The 14,018-nt window shown below is 48.2% G+C and overlaps 1 protein-coding gene across 5 annotated transcripts in view; it reads right to left on the bottom strand.

Annotated features, from left to right (window-relative positions):
* Positions 1 to 683: 683 nt before the first annotated feature.
* Positions 684 to 14,018, bottom strand: part of LOC144591091 (liprin-beta-2-like) — a 65,914-nt gene continuing 52,579 nt past the window's right edge. For all 5 annotated transcript variants that reach the window (XM_078395415.1, XM_078395416.1, XM_078395418.1 and 2 more), the window contains 7 exons: positions 12,700 to 12,850; positions 11,944 to 12,055; positions 10,759 to 10,847; positions 8,116 to 8,238; positions 5,976 to 6,101; positions 5,367 to 5,555; positions 684 to 4,656 (listed from right to left, as the gene is read on the bottom strand). In XM_078395415.1, the coding sequence (XP_078251541.1) occupies positions 4,459 to 4,656; positions 5,367 to 5,555; positions 5,976 to 6,101; positions 8,116 to 8,238; positions 10,759 to 10,847; positions 11,944 to 12,055; positions 12,700 to 12,850 (988 nt within the window). In that variant the 3' untranslated portion in view covers positions 684 to 4,458. The remainder of the gene's footprint in view (positions 4,657 to 5,366; positions 5,556 to 5,975; positions 6,102 to 8,115; positions 8,239 to 10,758; positions 10,848 to 11,943; positions 12,056 to 12,699; positions 12,851 to 14,018) is intronic.

The raw sequence follows: 14,018 nt of genomic DNA, 5'->3' as shown, positions 1-14,018 counted from the left end.
GGCTCAGACTTGCTCATGCCCACCCCAGCCCAAGCCCACACCCACAGAAACGCGCACACCCACACACACAGAAACGCACACACCCACACACACAGAAACGCACACCCACCCACAGAAACACACAAAGAAACGCACACACACCGAAACACACACACCAAAACACATGCAGAAATGCACACACAGAAACACACACAGAAACGCACAGAAACGCACACAAACACACACAGAAAGGCACACACAGAAACATGCAGAAACACACACACAGAAACACACGCAGAAACACCTGCAGAAACACATGCAGAAACGCACACAGAAACCTGCAGAAACACACACAGAAACACACGCAGAAACGCATGCAGAAACACATGCAAACGCACACACAGAAACCTGCAGAAACACACACAGAAACGCACGCAAAAACGCACGCAAAAACGCACGCAAAAACGCACGCAAAAACGCACGCAAAAACACATGCAGAAACCTGCAGAAACACACAAAACACACACACGCGCAAAAACGCACACAGAAACGCACACACAGAAACACACACAGAAACATGCAGAAACACACAAAACACACACACCCTCCCCGACAGAAAATGAAACAGTGCAATCTTACCAATAAAAATTTCTTTATTTGCAATTTTATAAAAAAACAAAAATTAAAACATTTTTGTATATATTCTGTAAAATCTAAGAGTTTCCCCACAGTGAGAAATACCTTTAAGAAACTATTCAGTGGTGTTGAATAAAAGATATAAATCTGATAGGAATATTTAAGAATATCACTTTCGGAATTTGAGGTTAAAAGTGTTTTCTTTACAAAGATGCGGCTTATCAAAATTGATTTGCATATTAGACTTTACTCAGCGAGTAAAGTAGTTTTAGTTTTTGTTTCTCTGGCTGATTCGAGGTCATTAGAAATAGAGGGAGAGCAAGGCCATTCGGCCCCATTGTTACTGCTATACTACTCAGTAAGATCATGACTGTTCCTTTACCTACCGTCCTGCACTAACCTCATAGGCCTCGATTTCCTATGAAAGTAAGTAATGTTTAAAAGATACTGGACAGGTAGATCGATAGGAAAGGCTTAGAGGAATATGGGCCAAACATAGGCAAGTGAGTGAATCAGGCGAAGGGTCTTGACCCAAATATCGACTGTCCCATTCCTTCCACAGAGGCTGCCTGACCCACTGAGTTTCTCCAGGTACTCCCCGAATCTTGCTGCAGGCAGATTGGATAAAGGTGGACAGGCACCTTTATCAGCATGGACTAGCATGGACTAGTTGGCTGAAGGGCCCATTTCCATGCTGTAAAACACTGTGAATAGAATCAAGATTAAATCCAAATTCCTCTTAATTTGGCTTCATACATATTTCTGATATGGCTTTGTGATTTATCCCCAATGTTAAAACACACATTCCCCAAATTCAGGCCTTACACAGCTCAGCAAGGGAAAGCAGTGAGACAGATATACGTCTACACAGTTCAAGGGTTTCATCAGCAGTGTTGGAATCTCTTAAAGTTAGGCGATACAAAGTGATAGAAACAAGGAACTGCAGATGCTGGTTTACAGAAAAAAGACACAAAGTGCTGGAGTAACTCAGCAGGTCAGGCAGCATCTGTGGAGAACATGGATAGTCAGTGGCCTGCTGAGTTACTCCAGCACTTTGTGTCTTTTGATGCAAATATGTAGTTCTGTGGATAGAGACAAAATGTTGGAGTAACTCAGTGGATCAGGCAGCATCTCTGGAGAAAAGGAATAGGTGACGTTTCGGGTCGAGACCCCAGTGTTCTGTGGATTCATTTGAGTGGATTGTGTTGTACAAGACATTGTTGAGGTCGGGACTTAGGGTTGGGACTCTTCTTCAGTCTGAAGAAGGGTCCCAACCTGAAACGTCTCCTGTTCATTCCCTCCACAGATGCTGCTTGACCTGCTGAGCTCCTCCAGCACTTGTTTTGCTCAGGATTCCAGCATCTGCAGTCTGTTGCATCTCCCATGTGAAGATTAGATCTTTTAACCAATGTGAGTGAATCATCTGGGCTAAACATCATCCTACTTATACATCAGCTAAAAAAATTATTCTTGGTTTAAAAAGTTGTAGTAAAAACATTGATGTTACAGTTAAAATGCTACAGAGGATCCATGAAATGCAACCTCACAACCCAGCTTTGAATGTTGAAATCCCCAGAGTGGATTTTACACAATAAGTTGGATCAGATCTTCACCATGAGGGAGTAACCTGGCAGGCAAGAACATGGCAGGCAACAGGTCAGTGACTAAATGTCGAGCTTGGTATGTGATACGGATGAGACAGGAACTCACGGAGAAGCCAATGTTACCAAGAGCAGAGAGGCTCAGAGTTCATTCTTTTAGACTATAGACTTTAGAGATACAGTGCGGAAAGCACGGAGACAGGCCCATCGGCCCATCGTGCCGAACATCTAAATTTCCTACCCTCTGTATTCCCCTGGAGAATGGTGGTGGTAGCAGTTTGGGGATAAATAACAGAATCTGGTGCAGATACTCAGAACACCAGTTAGCATCCGTGAAGGAAAACACAGATGGTTGGAAACAAATCTTAACTCCCTCTTTCCACAGACACTGCCTGACCTTCTGAAAGTTTCTAGCAGTTTATGCCTTTACTTCAGTTATCTGGATTCATCAGTGGAATTTGACATTTATTTTTATTAAAAAGTGCAAAGAATCTTGGATTAATTAAGTGAAGGTTACCAATGGGGAGAAGGCTTGGCAGTTTGTAGAAAGAGATTCTGAGTCTCTGGCACCAGCTTTAGGCCATTTCTTTGCCCCCTCATGTGGTTTGGGGTAAGGGGGTTTGGGGTGGGGGGGTTTGGGGTGAGGGGGTTTGGGGTGAGGGGGTTTGGGGTGAGGGGGTTTGGGGGCAGAGGGGAGGGGCATGTGGGTTCACGGCTAGATCCCATGGCAGGTCTGACCACGCCTCCCAGCCCACTCAACCCCCAACACGAAGCCTGACTTCCGAATCCCATCCGAATTTTCCACCTTTAAAATGGGAAGCCCAACAGGTTAGACTCAGTATAGCTGTCAGGAACTTACTCCACATTCCCACGCCACCTCACCCAATCCCAGGGACATGACACTGTGGTCGGTGTAGGTCCTAAAAACCTCCCTGGAAAGGTGTGATCGAGACGGCCCCTCTTTCCACACGAGGTCCACTTCTGGCTCAAGGGCCCCAGGCACAACTTCATCTCCGAATCATAATTATAAAATATATCCCATTGCACACAAATAATACACTTTACATGGATTTCAATCGCCTAAAATTACACAGTACAAATGTCATTCGACCTGGCTTTACCTCCTGAAAAATATATTCTGTTGAATGTGTACAAAGAATGCTTTGGTTTCATAGACGGGCACACACAGACGGGCACACACACACAGACGGGCACACACACACAGACGGGCACACACACACAGACGGGCACACACAGATGGGCACACACACAGGCACACACAGATGGGCACACACAGACAGACGGGCACACAGACGGGCACACACAGATGGGCACACACAGACGGGCGCGCACAGACGGGCACACAGACGGGAACACAGACGGGAACACACAGATGGGCACACACACAGGCACACACAGATGGGCACACACAGACAGACGGGCACACAGACGGGCACACACACACAGACAGACACACAGATGGGCACACACAGACGGGCACACACAGATGGGCGCGCACAGACGGGCACACAGACGGGAACACAGACGGGAACACACAGACGGGCACATACAGACGGGCACATACAGACGGGCACGCACAGATGGGCACGCACAGATGGGCACGCATAGACGGGCGCGCACAGACGGGCACACACACACAGACGGGCACATAGACGGGCACACACAGACGGGCACACACAGACGGGAACACACACACAGACGGGCACGCACAGACGGGCACATAGACGGGCACACACAGACGGGCACACACAGACGGGCACACACACACAGATGGGCACGCACAGACGGGCGCGCACAGACGGGCACACACAGACGGGCACACACACACAGACGGGCACATAGACGGGCACACACAGACGGGCACACACAGACGGGCACACACACACAGATGGGCACGCACAGACGGGCGCGCATAGACGGGCACACACAGACGGGAACACACACACAGACGGGCACACACGGACGGGCACACAGACGGGCACACACAGACGGGCACACACAGACGGGCACATACAGACAGGCACGTGCACGCCAGCTTCGTATGTCAACGACAATGAGTGCTTGTGGCTCAATGGCGGACGAGCTCTTATCGACGCCCATCGATTAGTGCCGTCACACAAAGGTTACTTGGCCTGAGGTTGTGGGAGGAAGGCTCCCAGAGGCGTTAGTGACCCATGAGGACAAGGCCCGACATCCAGCCGTGCGGCTGGGACCGACGACCTCAGTCCAGGCTCCTCAGTGGGCCCGGCCGACCCAGGCCCCTGTCCGCCACAGCATTCTTCACTCGGTGCCCCACGCTGCTGCTCCGGGACCCATTGGCCGCTGGCTGCATGGAGTCCATCGGGCAAATGTAGTCGGTGCATTCATCAAGCCTCTTCTTCCTCAGATTCCCAAAGTGGGAGAAGCTGAGTCTCTTTGGCTACACAGAGAGAGAAAAAATAAAGGTTAGAGCGAGAGACAGAACCGTAGAGGTGTTGAGGGGGAGAGGGAGAGAGGAAAAGAGTGAGAGACGCAGAGAGAGAGAGAGGGGGAGAAAGAGACACAGAGAGGGGAGGGAGGAGAGGCAAAGAGAGAGAGGGAGAGAGGCAAAGTGGGGGAGGGAGAGATGGAGAGAGGTAGAGAGGGAGGTAGAGGCAAAGAAGGAGAAAGGAAGAGACAATGAGAGAGGGGGGAAGAGAAGCAGAGAGAGGGGGAAAGTGGCAGAGAGAGGGAGAGAGAAGAGGAAGGAGAGATGGAGAGAGGCAAAGAGGGAGAGAGGCAAGGAGAGAGGGAGAAGCAAAGAGAAATGGGGAGGGGGGTAGAAGGAAAGGGGGGCAGATGGAGGAGAAGCATATAGGGTGGTGTGATATCTTGAGCTGAGACACAGAATAACGTTAACTCACTGCTGACCGGAACATGACTGCACAGCTGTACTGTGGTTTATTCAATCATTTACAATCCTCCAACCAAAGGTGGCGCTATTACAGGTGGGTGGAAGGACTAGATCACATTGTGGGATTGAGGTTGCAGAGACAGAGAATGGAGAGTTACTGCGGTCAGATGGGACGGGGCAGAAAGTGGAGGTGGGACCGGCCCCCATTCCATGGGATGTTCTGTGAGACAGGCCGAATGGCGTCTAGCAGTACCTACCTTCACTTTGGCTGTGGTGTTGAGGGGTAGGTAGTTACTGGACCCGATTAGCTCTCTCTTTTCCTGTTGAGCGTCGCGTCCGATCAGCAGGTTGAAGTGTGTGGTCAGGTGCCGTCGAAGTAAGGTCTTCTGAGGCGGGATATTGAGTAGCAAAGCCAACGTTTCAGAGTTGAACCGTGGTTCCAATATCTACATCAAGGCAAGGAGTTTCATTTAGTTTAGTTTTGAGATACTGAGTGGAAACAGGCCCTTTGGTCCTCGCTGACCAGCGATCCCCGCACACAAACACTATCTGAGACACTAAGGACAATTTACAATTAGCTCACAAACCTATGTTATCCCACTTTCACATCCATTCCTTACACCTTAGCAGTGATTTACATTTGCCGTTAAACTTGCAACTTTGGGATGTGGGCGAAAGCCAGAGCACCTGGAGAAACCCATTCAAACACATGGAGAGCGTGCAAACTCCACACAGACAGCACCCAGAGCCAGGATTGAACCTGCATCCCCGCCGGAGCTGTGAAGCATCATCTCTACCAGCTGCGCCACTCTGCTGCTGCACTAGAGAACGCACTAGAGAACGCATGTTTGAACCGACGCACTTACAACAAGGCCACCGTGAACTCCACTCCCGCGGAGGTTTGGCGCGTACTCCGCAAGATCGACAGCCCTCAGCCACTCCATTACGCGGTGGTTGGACCACTGGACCACGTCAGAAGGGGTCGTGTGATTCTGAGCACAAACAAGCGAAAAACTAAAATGAACTATACAGCACAGAAACAGGCCCTTTGGCCCACCTTGTCTATGCCGAACAAGTTGGCATTGCGCGCTACTACCATAGGCCTGCATTTGGCCCACATCCCTCTAATCTCTCCTATCCATAGATCTGTATTAATGTTTGTTAAAAGTTATACACAAAGTGCTGGAGTAACTTAGCGGGTCAGGCAGCATCTCGGGAGAGAAGGAATGGGTGACGTTTTGGGTCGAGACCCTTCTTCAGACAAGGTTAGGTTTTACATGGGTAAGATAGGTTCAGAAGGGTATGGGGCAAGCGCAGGCAGGTGTGACTAGTCTAGATAGGGTATGTTATTCCCTCAACTCTCTCCCCTCTACTCATGAACATAGGCCCTCCAGTTTTAGAATCTACCGTCGGAAGAGGACTGAGAGGCCATAGGAAGAAAAGATTTATGAGGATGTTGCCAGGACTAGAGGGTCTGAGCTATAGGTAGAGGTTGAGTAGGCTCAACTCTATTCCTTGGAGCGCAGGAGGATGAGGGGTGATCTTATAGAGGTATATAAAATCATGAGAGGAATAGATCGGGTAGATGCACGGGGTCTCTTGTCCAGAGTAGGTGAATCGAGGACCAGAGGACATAAGTTTAACGTGAAGGGGAAAAGATTTAATAGGAATCTAAGGGGTAACTTTTTCACACAAAGGACGGTGGGTGTATGGAACAAGCTGCCAGAGGAGGTAGTTGAGGTAGGGACTATCCCAACGTTTAAGAATCTGTTATAGACAGGTACATCGATAGGACAGGTTTGGAGCGATATGGACCAAACACGGGCAGGTGAGACCAATGTAGATGGGACATGTTGGCCGGTGTGGGCAAGGTGGGCCGAAGGGCCTATTTCCACGCTGTATCACTCTATGAGTCTCTGACTCTGAGCAGTAATTTTATCCATGTCCCTCATTAACTTGTACACCTATAAGGTCACCTCTCAGCCTCCTAAACTCCAAAGAAAAATTGTTCCTGCCTATCCAACCTCTCCCTATAACTCAATCTCGCAAGCCCAAGTAACATTCTGGGGATGAATCTCTTCTGCACTCTTTCCAACTTTAATTATATCCTTCCAGTCGCCAGGGATCTAGAGTATGTGGGAGAGTTTTGTGAAGTAAATGCAATTTTCTTCAATGACTTTTCTGTCTTTACCTTGCACTAAACGTTATTCCCTTATCATGTATCTATACACTGTAAATGGATTGATTGTAATCATGTATAGTTTTTCTGCTGACTGGCTGGCACGCAACAAAAAGCTTTTCACTGTACCTCAGTACACGTGACAATAAACTAAACTGAACTGAACTGGAAGTAAGTGTGAAATTAGGTCAGATTTTCACTGACTTCACAAGGGCAAGGAAGCCTGACTTTGCCTCAGTTAATCGATGCACACAAGCTCCCATAAACAGCGTTGTGATTCTGACAAGAAAACACGTGGCTTAAGAACAGTAGCTACGTTTCTAGAAGCCTAGACTTGTGAACTGGAGGCACAAGTTCAAAGTTGTGTCATTATTGGTGATTCCAAATCTTAGTTAGTTTAGTTTGGTTTAATTTAGTTTAGAGATACAACGCGGAAACAGGCCCTTCGGCCCACCGAGGTCACGCCGACCAGCGATCCCCGCTCACTTACACTATTCCACAAACACAAGGGACAACTTACAATTATACCAAGCCAATTAACCTTCAAACCTACACGTCTTTGGAGTGTGGGAGTAAACCGGAGATCCCAGAGAAAACCCATGCCGGTCACGGGGAGAACGTACAAACCGGTGGATTGTTGTAAGAATCCACCATTAGGCTAGATGAGATTTCAACGCTTCAAATCTGGTTGATTCTGTAATGTGGTCCTTGGTTCTGCACAGACTATGTTCTATGAGCTACAACGCACTGCTTCACAACAAAGCATCGAAGGGGGCAAATTGAGCCCAGGGCCCTTCATGGACACGTGACAATGGGAGACCCCATACCTCATCAGAAGGTCGACGTCGCAGGCAGCTTGGGTGGAACTTGTTGACATGGAGCACATGAATGGCACACTTAACGCTCAGGTGATGTAACTGACTGGTAACCTTCAGGTACAAGAGGTCATTCTGCAATAGAACAAAAGAGTATCACCCATCAATATTACCCGTTGCCTACATATGCAGCAAGGAGCAAGCCCACCATGTTTGCACCTGCCATGATTCCACTTTAAACTAATCCCATCTGCCTGCACTTGATCCTTATCCCTCCATTCCCTGCAAATCCACAGGCCAGTATAGTGGTAGTATCTTTAATCAGACTCTACCGTTAGTGTTACCGTTACTGGACTCTACCTTGCACTAAACATTATTCCCTTTATCCTGCATCCGTACACAGTAGATGGCTTGATTGTAATCAAGTATAATTTTTTCTCTGACTGAATAGCAAGCAACAAAAAGCTTTTCACTTCCTTCTGTACATGTGAAATAATAAACTGAACAGAACCGAAGTGTCTAAATTCCTCCTAAAAGCCGCTCTTGTATCTGTCTCCACCACCAAGCCAAGCAGCGTGTTACAGGCACCAACCGCTCTGTGTAGAAACTTGCCCAAACATCTCCTTTAAACTTTGCCCCTCTCACCATAAAGCTATGTCCTCTAGTCTTTGGTATTTCCACCCTGAGAACAAAATGTTCCGACACTCTATTCTGTCTCTGCCTTTAATAATTTTACAAACTTCATCTGGCCCATGCTGCCTCAAAGAGTGGTGGAAGTAGATTCAACAGTAACTTTCTGAATGGAATTAAATGTTTGGAATGGAAAAACACACTTGAGTATATCTAGCCCCACTGATGTTGCAAAGAACCGAGGGCTTTTGAAGTCTGAAGAAGGGACCCAAACTAAAAGTTGCTTCTCCATTCTCTCCCCAGATGTTCATAGGTTCTAGGAACAGAATTAGGCCTTTCGGCCCATCAACTCTACTCTGCCATTCAATCGTGGCTGATCTATCTTTCCCTCTTAACCCCATTTTCCTGCCTTCTCCCCATAACCCGACACCCGTACTAATCAAGAATCTTTCAATCTCTGCCTTAAAAATATCCACTGACTTGGCCTCCACACCCTTCTTTGTCAATGAATTCCACAGATTCACCACCTCTGACTTAAGTAATTCCTCCTCATCTCCTTTCTAAAGGTACAGCCTTTTAATTCTAAGGGTGTGGCCTCTGGTCCTAGACTCTCCCACGTGTGGAAACATCCTTTCCACACCCACTCTATCCAGGCCGTTCACTATTTGGTGAGTTTCAATGAGGTCCCCCCTCATCCTTCCAAATTCCAGTGAGTACAGGCCCAGTGTCGTCAAACGCTCATCATATGTTAACCCAATCATTCCTGGGATTATTCTTTTCAGTCAGATGCTACATGACCCACTGAGTTCCTCCAACACTTTGCTCAAGAGTCCAAGGACGTTCCTTAGAAAGTTAGCATGCATGAAATGCGACTGACTCACTGCTGGAGATACAAACTCAGAGAGGTTGGGTTGAAGGAATGGACAGCTAGTACAGTTACCTCACAGCTCCAGGTTCAATCCTCTCCTCGGGCGGGTGCTGTCTGTCTGTGAGAAGTTTGCACCTTCTCCCCCTGTGAGCATCTGGACTTTCTCCAAGATACTCCAGTTTCCTCACATATTTCAAAGTAGTTTGTGTTGGTGCATTAATTGGCCCATGTATGTTGCCACAGGTCTGTTGGCAAGTGCTAGAAATTTGGGGGGAGTTGATGGGAATGTTGGAGGGGTAAAATAGGATTAGTGCAGGTTTAGTGTGAATGAATCGATGGTGCAGAGTTGGTGTTGTGAAGGGCCTGTTTCCAAGCTATATCTTTTTTGACAGAAGTTGATTTAAAACCCTTCTCTTTCGACTTTACTATAGAGATGCAGCATGGAAACAAGTCCTTCGGCCCACCGAGTCCACGCCGATCAGCGATCACCCCTCCACCAGCACTGGGGACAATTTTACAATTTTTACCTACAAATTAACCTACAAATCTGCACTTCTGTGGCGTGTGGGAGAAACTAGGGCACTTGGAGAAAACCCACGTGGTCACAGGGAGAATGTAGAAACACGGTACAGACAGCACCCGTAGTCAGGATTGAACCGGGTCTCTGGAGTTGTGAGGCAGCAACTCTACTGCTGTGCCATCCCTCATATGCCACAAGTTGTTTGTTTCACGCTACGGGATTCTAAATTGGATTTGCAGCGCGGGTTGGTAACTAGTTAACTCACCACAGAAGCGGGTTGGCAACTAGTTAACTCACCACAGTAGCACGGGTTGGCAACTAGTTAACTCACCACAGTAGCGCGGGTTGGTAACTAGTTAACTCACCACAGTAGCTCGGGTTGGCAACTAGTTAACTCACCACAGTAGCACGGGTTGGCAACTAGTTAACTCACCACAGTAGCGCGGATTGGTAACTAGTTAACTCACCACAGTAGCACGGGTTGGCAACTAGTTAACTCACCACAGTTGCGCAGGTTGACAACTAGTTAACTCATCACAGTAGCGCGGGTTGGCCACTAGTTAACTCACCACAATAGCGCGGGTTGGTAACTAGTTAACTCACCACAGTAGCGCGGGTTGGCAATTAGTTAACTCACCACAGTGAGGTACTGCAGCACTCGGCCATCAACCTTAGACTCCGCGAACTGGTCCTTGTACTGAGGCAGGCCGATGTCATCCAGCCAACCTGAGACACAACACAACACAAACAGGGTCAACAGAGGTGAACGTAAGACAGCTTACTGCCGAATATCACCACAGAACAAGAACAAGCCATTCAGCCCACAATGCCTGTGCCAAGCACGATGCCTCTTCTGTTGCATGCGTTCCATATCCATGTTCCTATCCCGAAGCCTCTGAAGTCCCACTCCCATATCTGCCTCCACCAACAGCCCTGGCACAGCGTTGCAGGCACCCACCATTCACCGTGTATTAGTGTGGGACACAAATCTCTCAGCTCTCTCGTGCCGAGACACACAAGGGTGCACGCAACTGGTTTAAAACAAACTTGGGAACAGCACCAGCTGTTTGATTGCAGCATGGAAATAGGCCCCACGGCCCATTGAGTCCACACCGACTATTCATGACCTGTCCACACTAGTTCTATGTTACCCACTTCCGTATCCACTCTACACACGCACAGCAATTTACAGCAGCCACTTAACCTACAAAACCACGTTACGTGGAATGAAACCAGAGCAACTGGAAGAATTCCACACGGTCACAAGAAGGACATGTGAACTCCACACAGACAGCACCCTAGGTTAGGATCAATCACAGGTCTTTGGCGCTGTGAGGGCGCCACTGGGCTGCGGCTGAACAACCTTTTCTCATCTACACTGGATGAAGATATCTGCTCGAAGTCCCTCATTTGGAGACAGGAGAAGCAACAAGATCAGCTCAGAGCGATGTTTGGACATTTTATATGAAGCACCAGAGAGCTCCAGACCTCAGCTTTAATTCAGTGCAGTAGAAACTTGTAGCAATTGAATGATCTTTAGACTTTAGAAGATATACAAATCGGAAACAGGCCCTTCGGCCCACCGAGTCCACACCTGCACGTCTTTGGAGTGTGGGAGGAAACCGGAGCACCCGGAGAAAACCCACGCAGGTCACAGGGAGAACGTACAAACTCCGTACACACAGCACCCGTAGTCAGGATCGAACTAGTGTCTCTGGCGCTGTGAGGCAGTATCATTGCCGCCCTGATCATTGCCCGTGGGTGAACCTCAACCGTGACAAGAGCAGGCAGACCTTGGTCTGCAGGTGTGGACTGTACTCACGTGTTACCCAGATGTGGTTCAGCTTCCCTGCACTCTCACTCAGCCCACTCTCCACTGCCTTCTGTAGCACCTGGATCTTCTTCCTGTGCAATGGGTGTTTGATTCCCAGCTCCTGCATCCAACATTATTGGAGGAGAGAAAACACACAGAATCAAGAGAGAGTTATTTATTTATGTATCAATTCACCATACCCAAGCCCAAGATATCCCAGGGATCTTTAAAGCCTATGGAAGAGACACACGAAAGTGCTAATGCTGGAATCCTATATACAACACAAAGTACAGGAGGAACTCTGTGGGACAGGCAGCAGTTTAGTTTAGAGATACAACCTGTAAACAGGCCCTTCGGCCATCTGAGTCCAGACCGACCAGCAATCCCCACACACTCGCACTATCCTATACACCAGGGACAATTTACATCTTTACCAAAGCCAATTAACCTACAAACCGGTACATCTTTGGAGTGTGGGAGGAAACCGGAGCACCCAGACAAAAACCCACATTGTCACAGGGAGAACATACAAACTCCGTATAGACAGCACCCATGGTCAGGATCGAACCCAGGTCTCTGACGCTGTAAAGCAGCAATTCTACCGCTACTTTTATAGCCGTTCTGATGTAAAAGGGCACAGGATTGTAGGACTGAATGGTCATTTACCCGAAACACTTCAGCTCCACCCGCAGTGATGGAGCCGAGCGCTGTGTAACACACTTCTTGTTTATCTGGTGTACCTGGCTTGGCGGGACGACATCTTACCTTCTCGACCTCCTGAGGTGTTGCTGTCAATAGTTTCTTCCCAGACGTTACCCACTGTCTGGCCAACGCCACGTACTGACCGAGGCCAGAGTCCTCGAGCCAAGTGCACACCTGGTCAGTTGTCCACTGGTGGAAAGGCGTGTTCGGATCTCTGATAAAGAACGTCATAGGAGGCGTTTACTAAGGAACAGTGGAGTTATGCAACATTCGGGGAAAGAAACAGGCCATTCAGTCCATCGGGGCAACAGTCGTGTGGCAAGGAGCCACAGATACTGGAGTAGCTCAGCGTATCAGAGAGCATTCCTGGAGAACATGGATAGGCGATTAGTACGGGTGTCAGGGGTTATGGGGAGAAGGCAGGAGAATGAGAGGGAGAGATAATTCAGCCATGATTGAATGGCGGAGTAAACGTGATGGACCGAATGGCCTAATTCTACTCCTATCACTTATGAACATGCCAAGCTATGTTCTCCAGGAACACTGCCTGACCTGCTGAGCTCCTCCAGCATTTTGTATCAATCATCGGGGCAACAGTAGTGTTTTCCTGGGGCTTCTAAACTGAAAAGGGCATACAGGAATAAGGGAAGTACAGTGACATGGTGCTGAGATGAAAGATCTGCCATGATCCTATTGAATCGAGGCAGTTATAAGGGAGACAGTCAAGGCCATGGGGTAATGGAATTGGGCATTGCCCTGCTGTGGAATTGACATGGATTTATCAGGCTGTGTGGTCTCCTCTGTGTTGCAATAAGCAAGACCATATGAGAAAAGCTTATTGTTCATAATTATCTGGACAAGTTGTCTGTCCTGCCTCAAACATACAGGCACCTTGCGTCTTACGCCCGAGTTATATTCTTGAAAAGCAGCGCGGAATTCAAAAATGTGAAAATTAAACATGTGCATGACCACAGTCTGAGTCCGGTGTAAATCTGAGTCCGGTGTAAATCTGAGTCCGGTGTAAATCTGAGTCCGGTGTAAATCTGAGTCCGGTGTAAATCTGAGTGCATCATTCCACAATGCAAGCGTATACATCAGACTGTGGTATTAAATGAACAAGCACGTTATTTCAAAAACACATAAATCAACACATAAAAGGTGAGGTGCCGGCATTCTCTGCCAGCATGTGCCGTGCACAGGGAAATGGGACAAGCTTGGAGGGGTCTCTAGGTGGGCACGGGCGACTTGGGCTGAAGGGCCTGTATAACTCCTGTATCTGTACACTGTAGACGGCCCAATTGTAATCATGTATTGTCTTTCCGCTGACTGGATTCCACGCAACAAAAGCTTTTCACTGTACCTCAGTACACGTGACAATAAAC

The sequence above is a fragment of the Rhinoraja longicauda genome, unplaced genomic scaffold, assembly GCF_053455715.1.
Source record: "Rhinoraja longicauda isolate Sanriku21f unplaced genomic scaffold, sRhiLon1.1 Scf000570, whole genome shotgun sequence".
Lineage (NCBI taxonomy): Eukaryota > Metazoa > Chordata > Chondrichthyes > Rajiformes > Arhynchobatidae > Rhinoraja > Rhinoraja longicauda.
The sequence above is the reverse complement of the archived record's forward strand: the minus strand, read 5'-3'. Positions and strand labels throughout refer to the sequence as shown.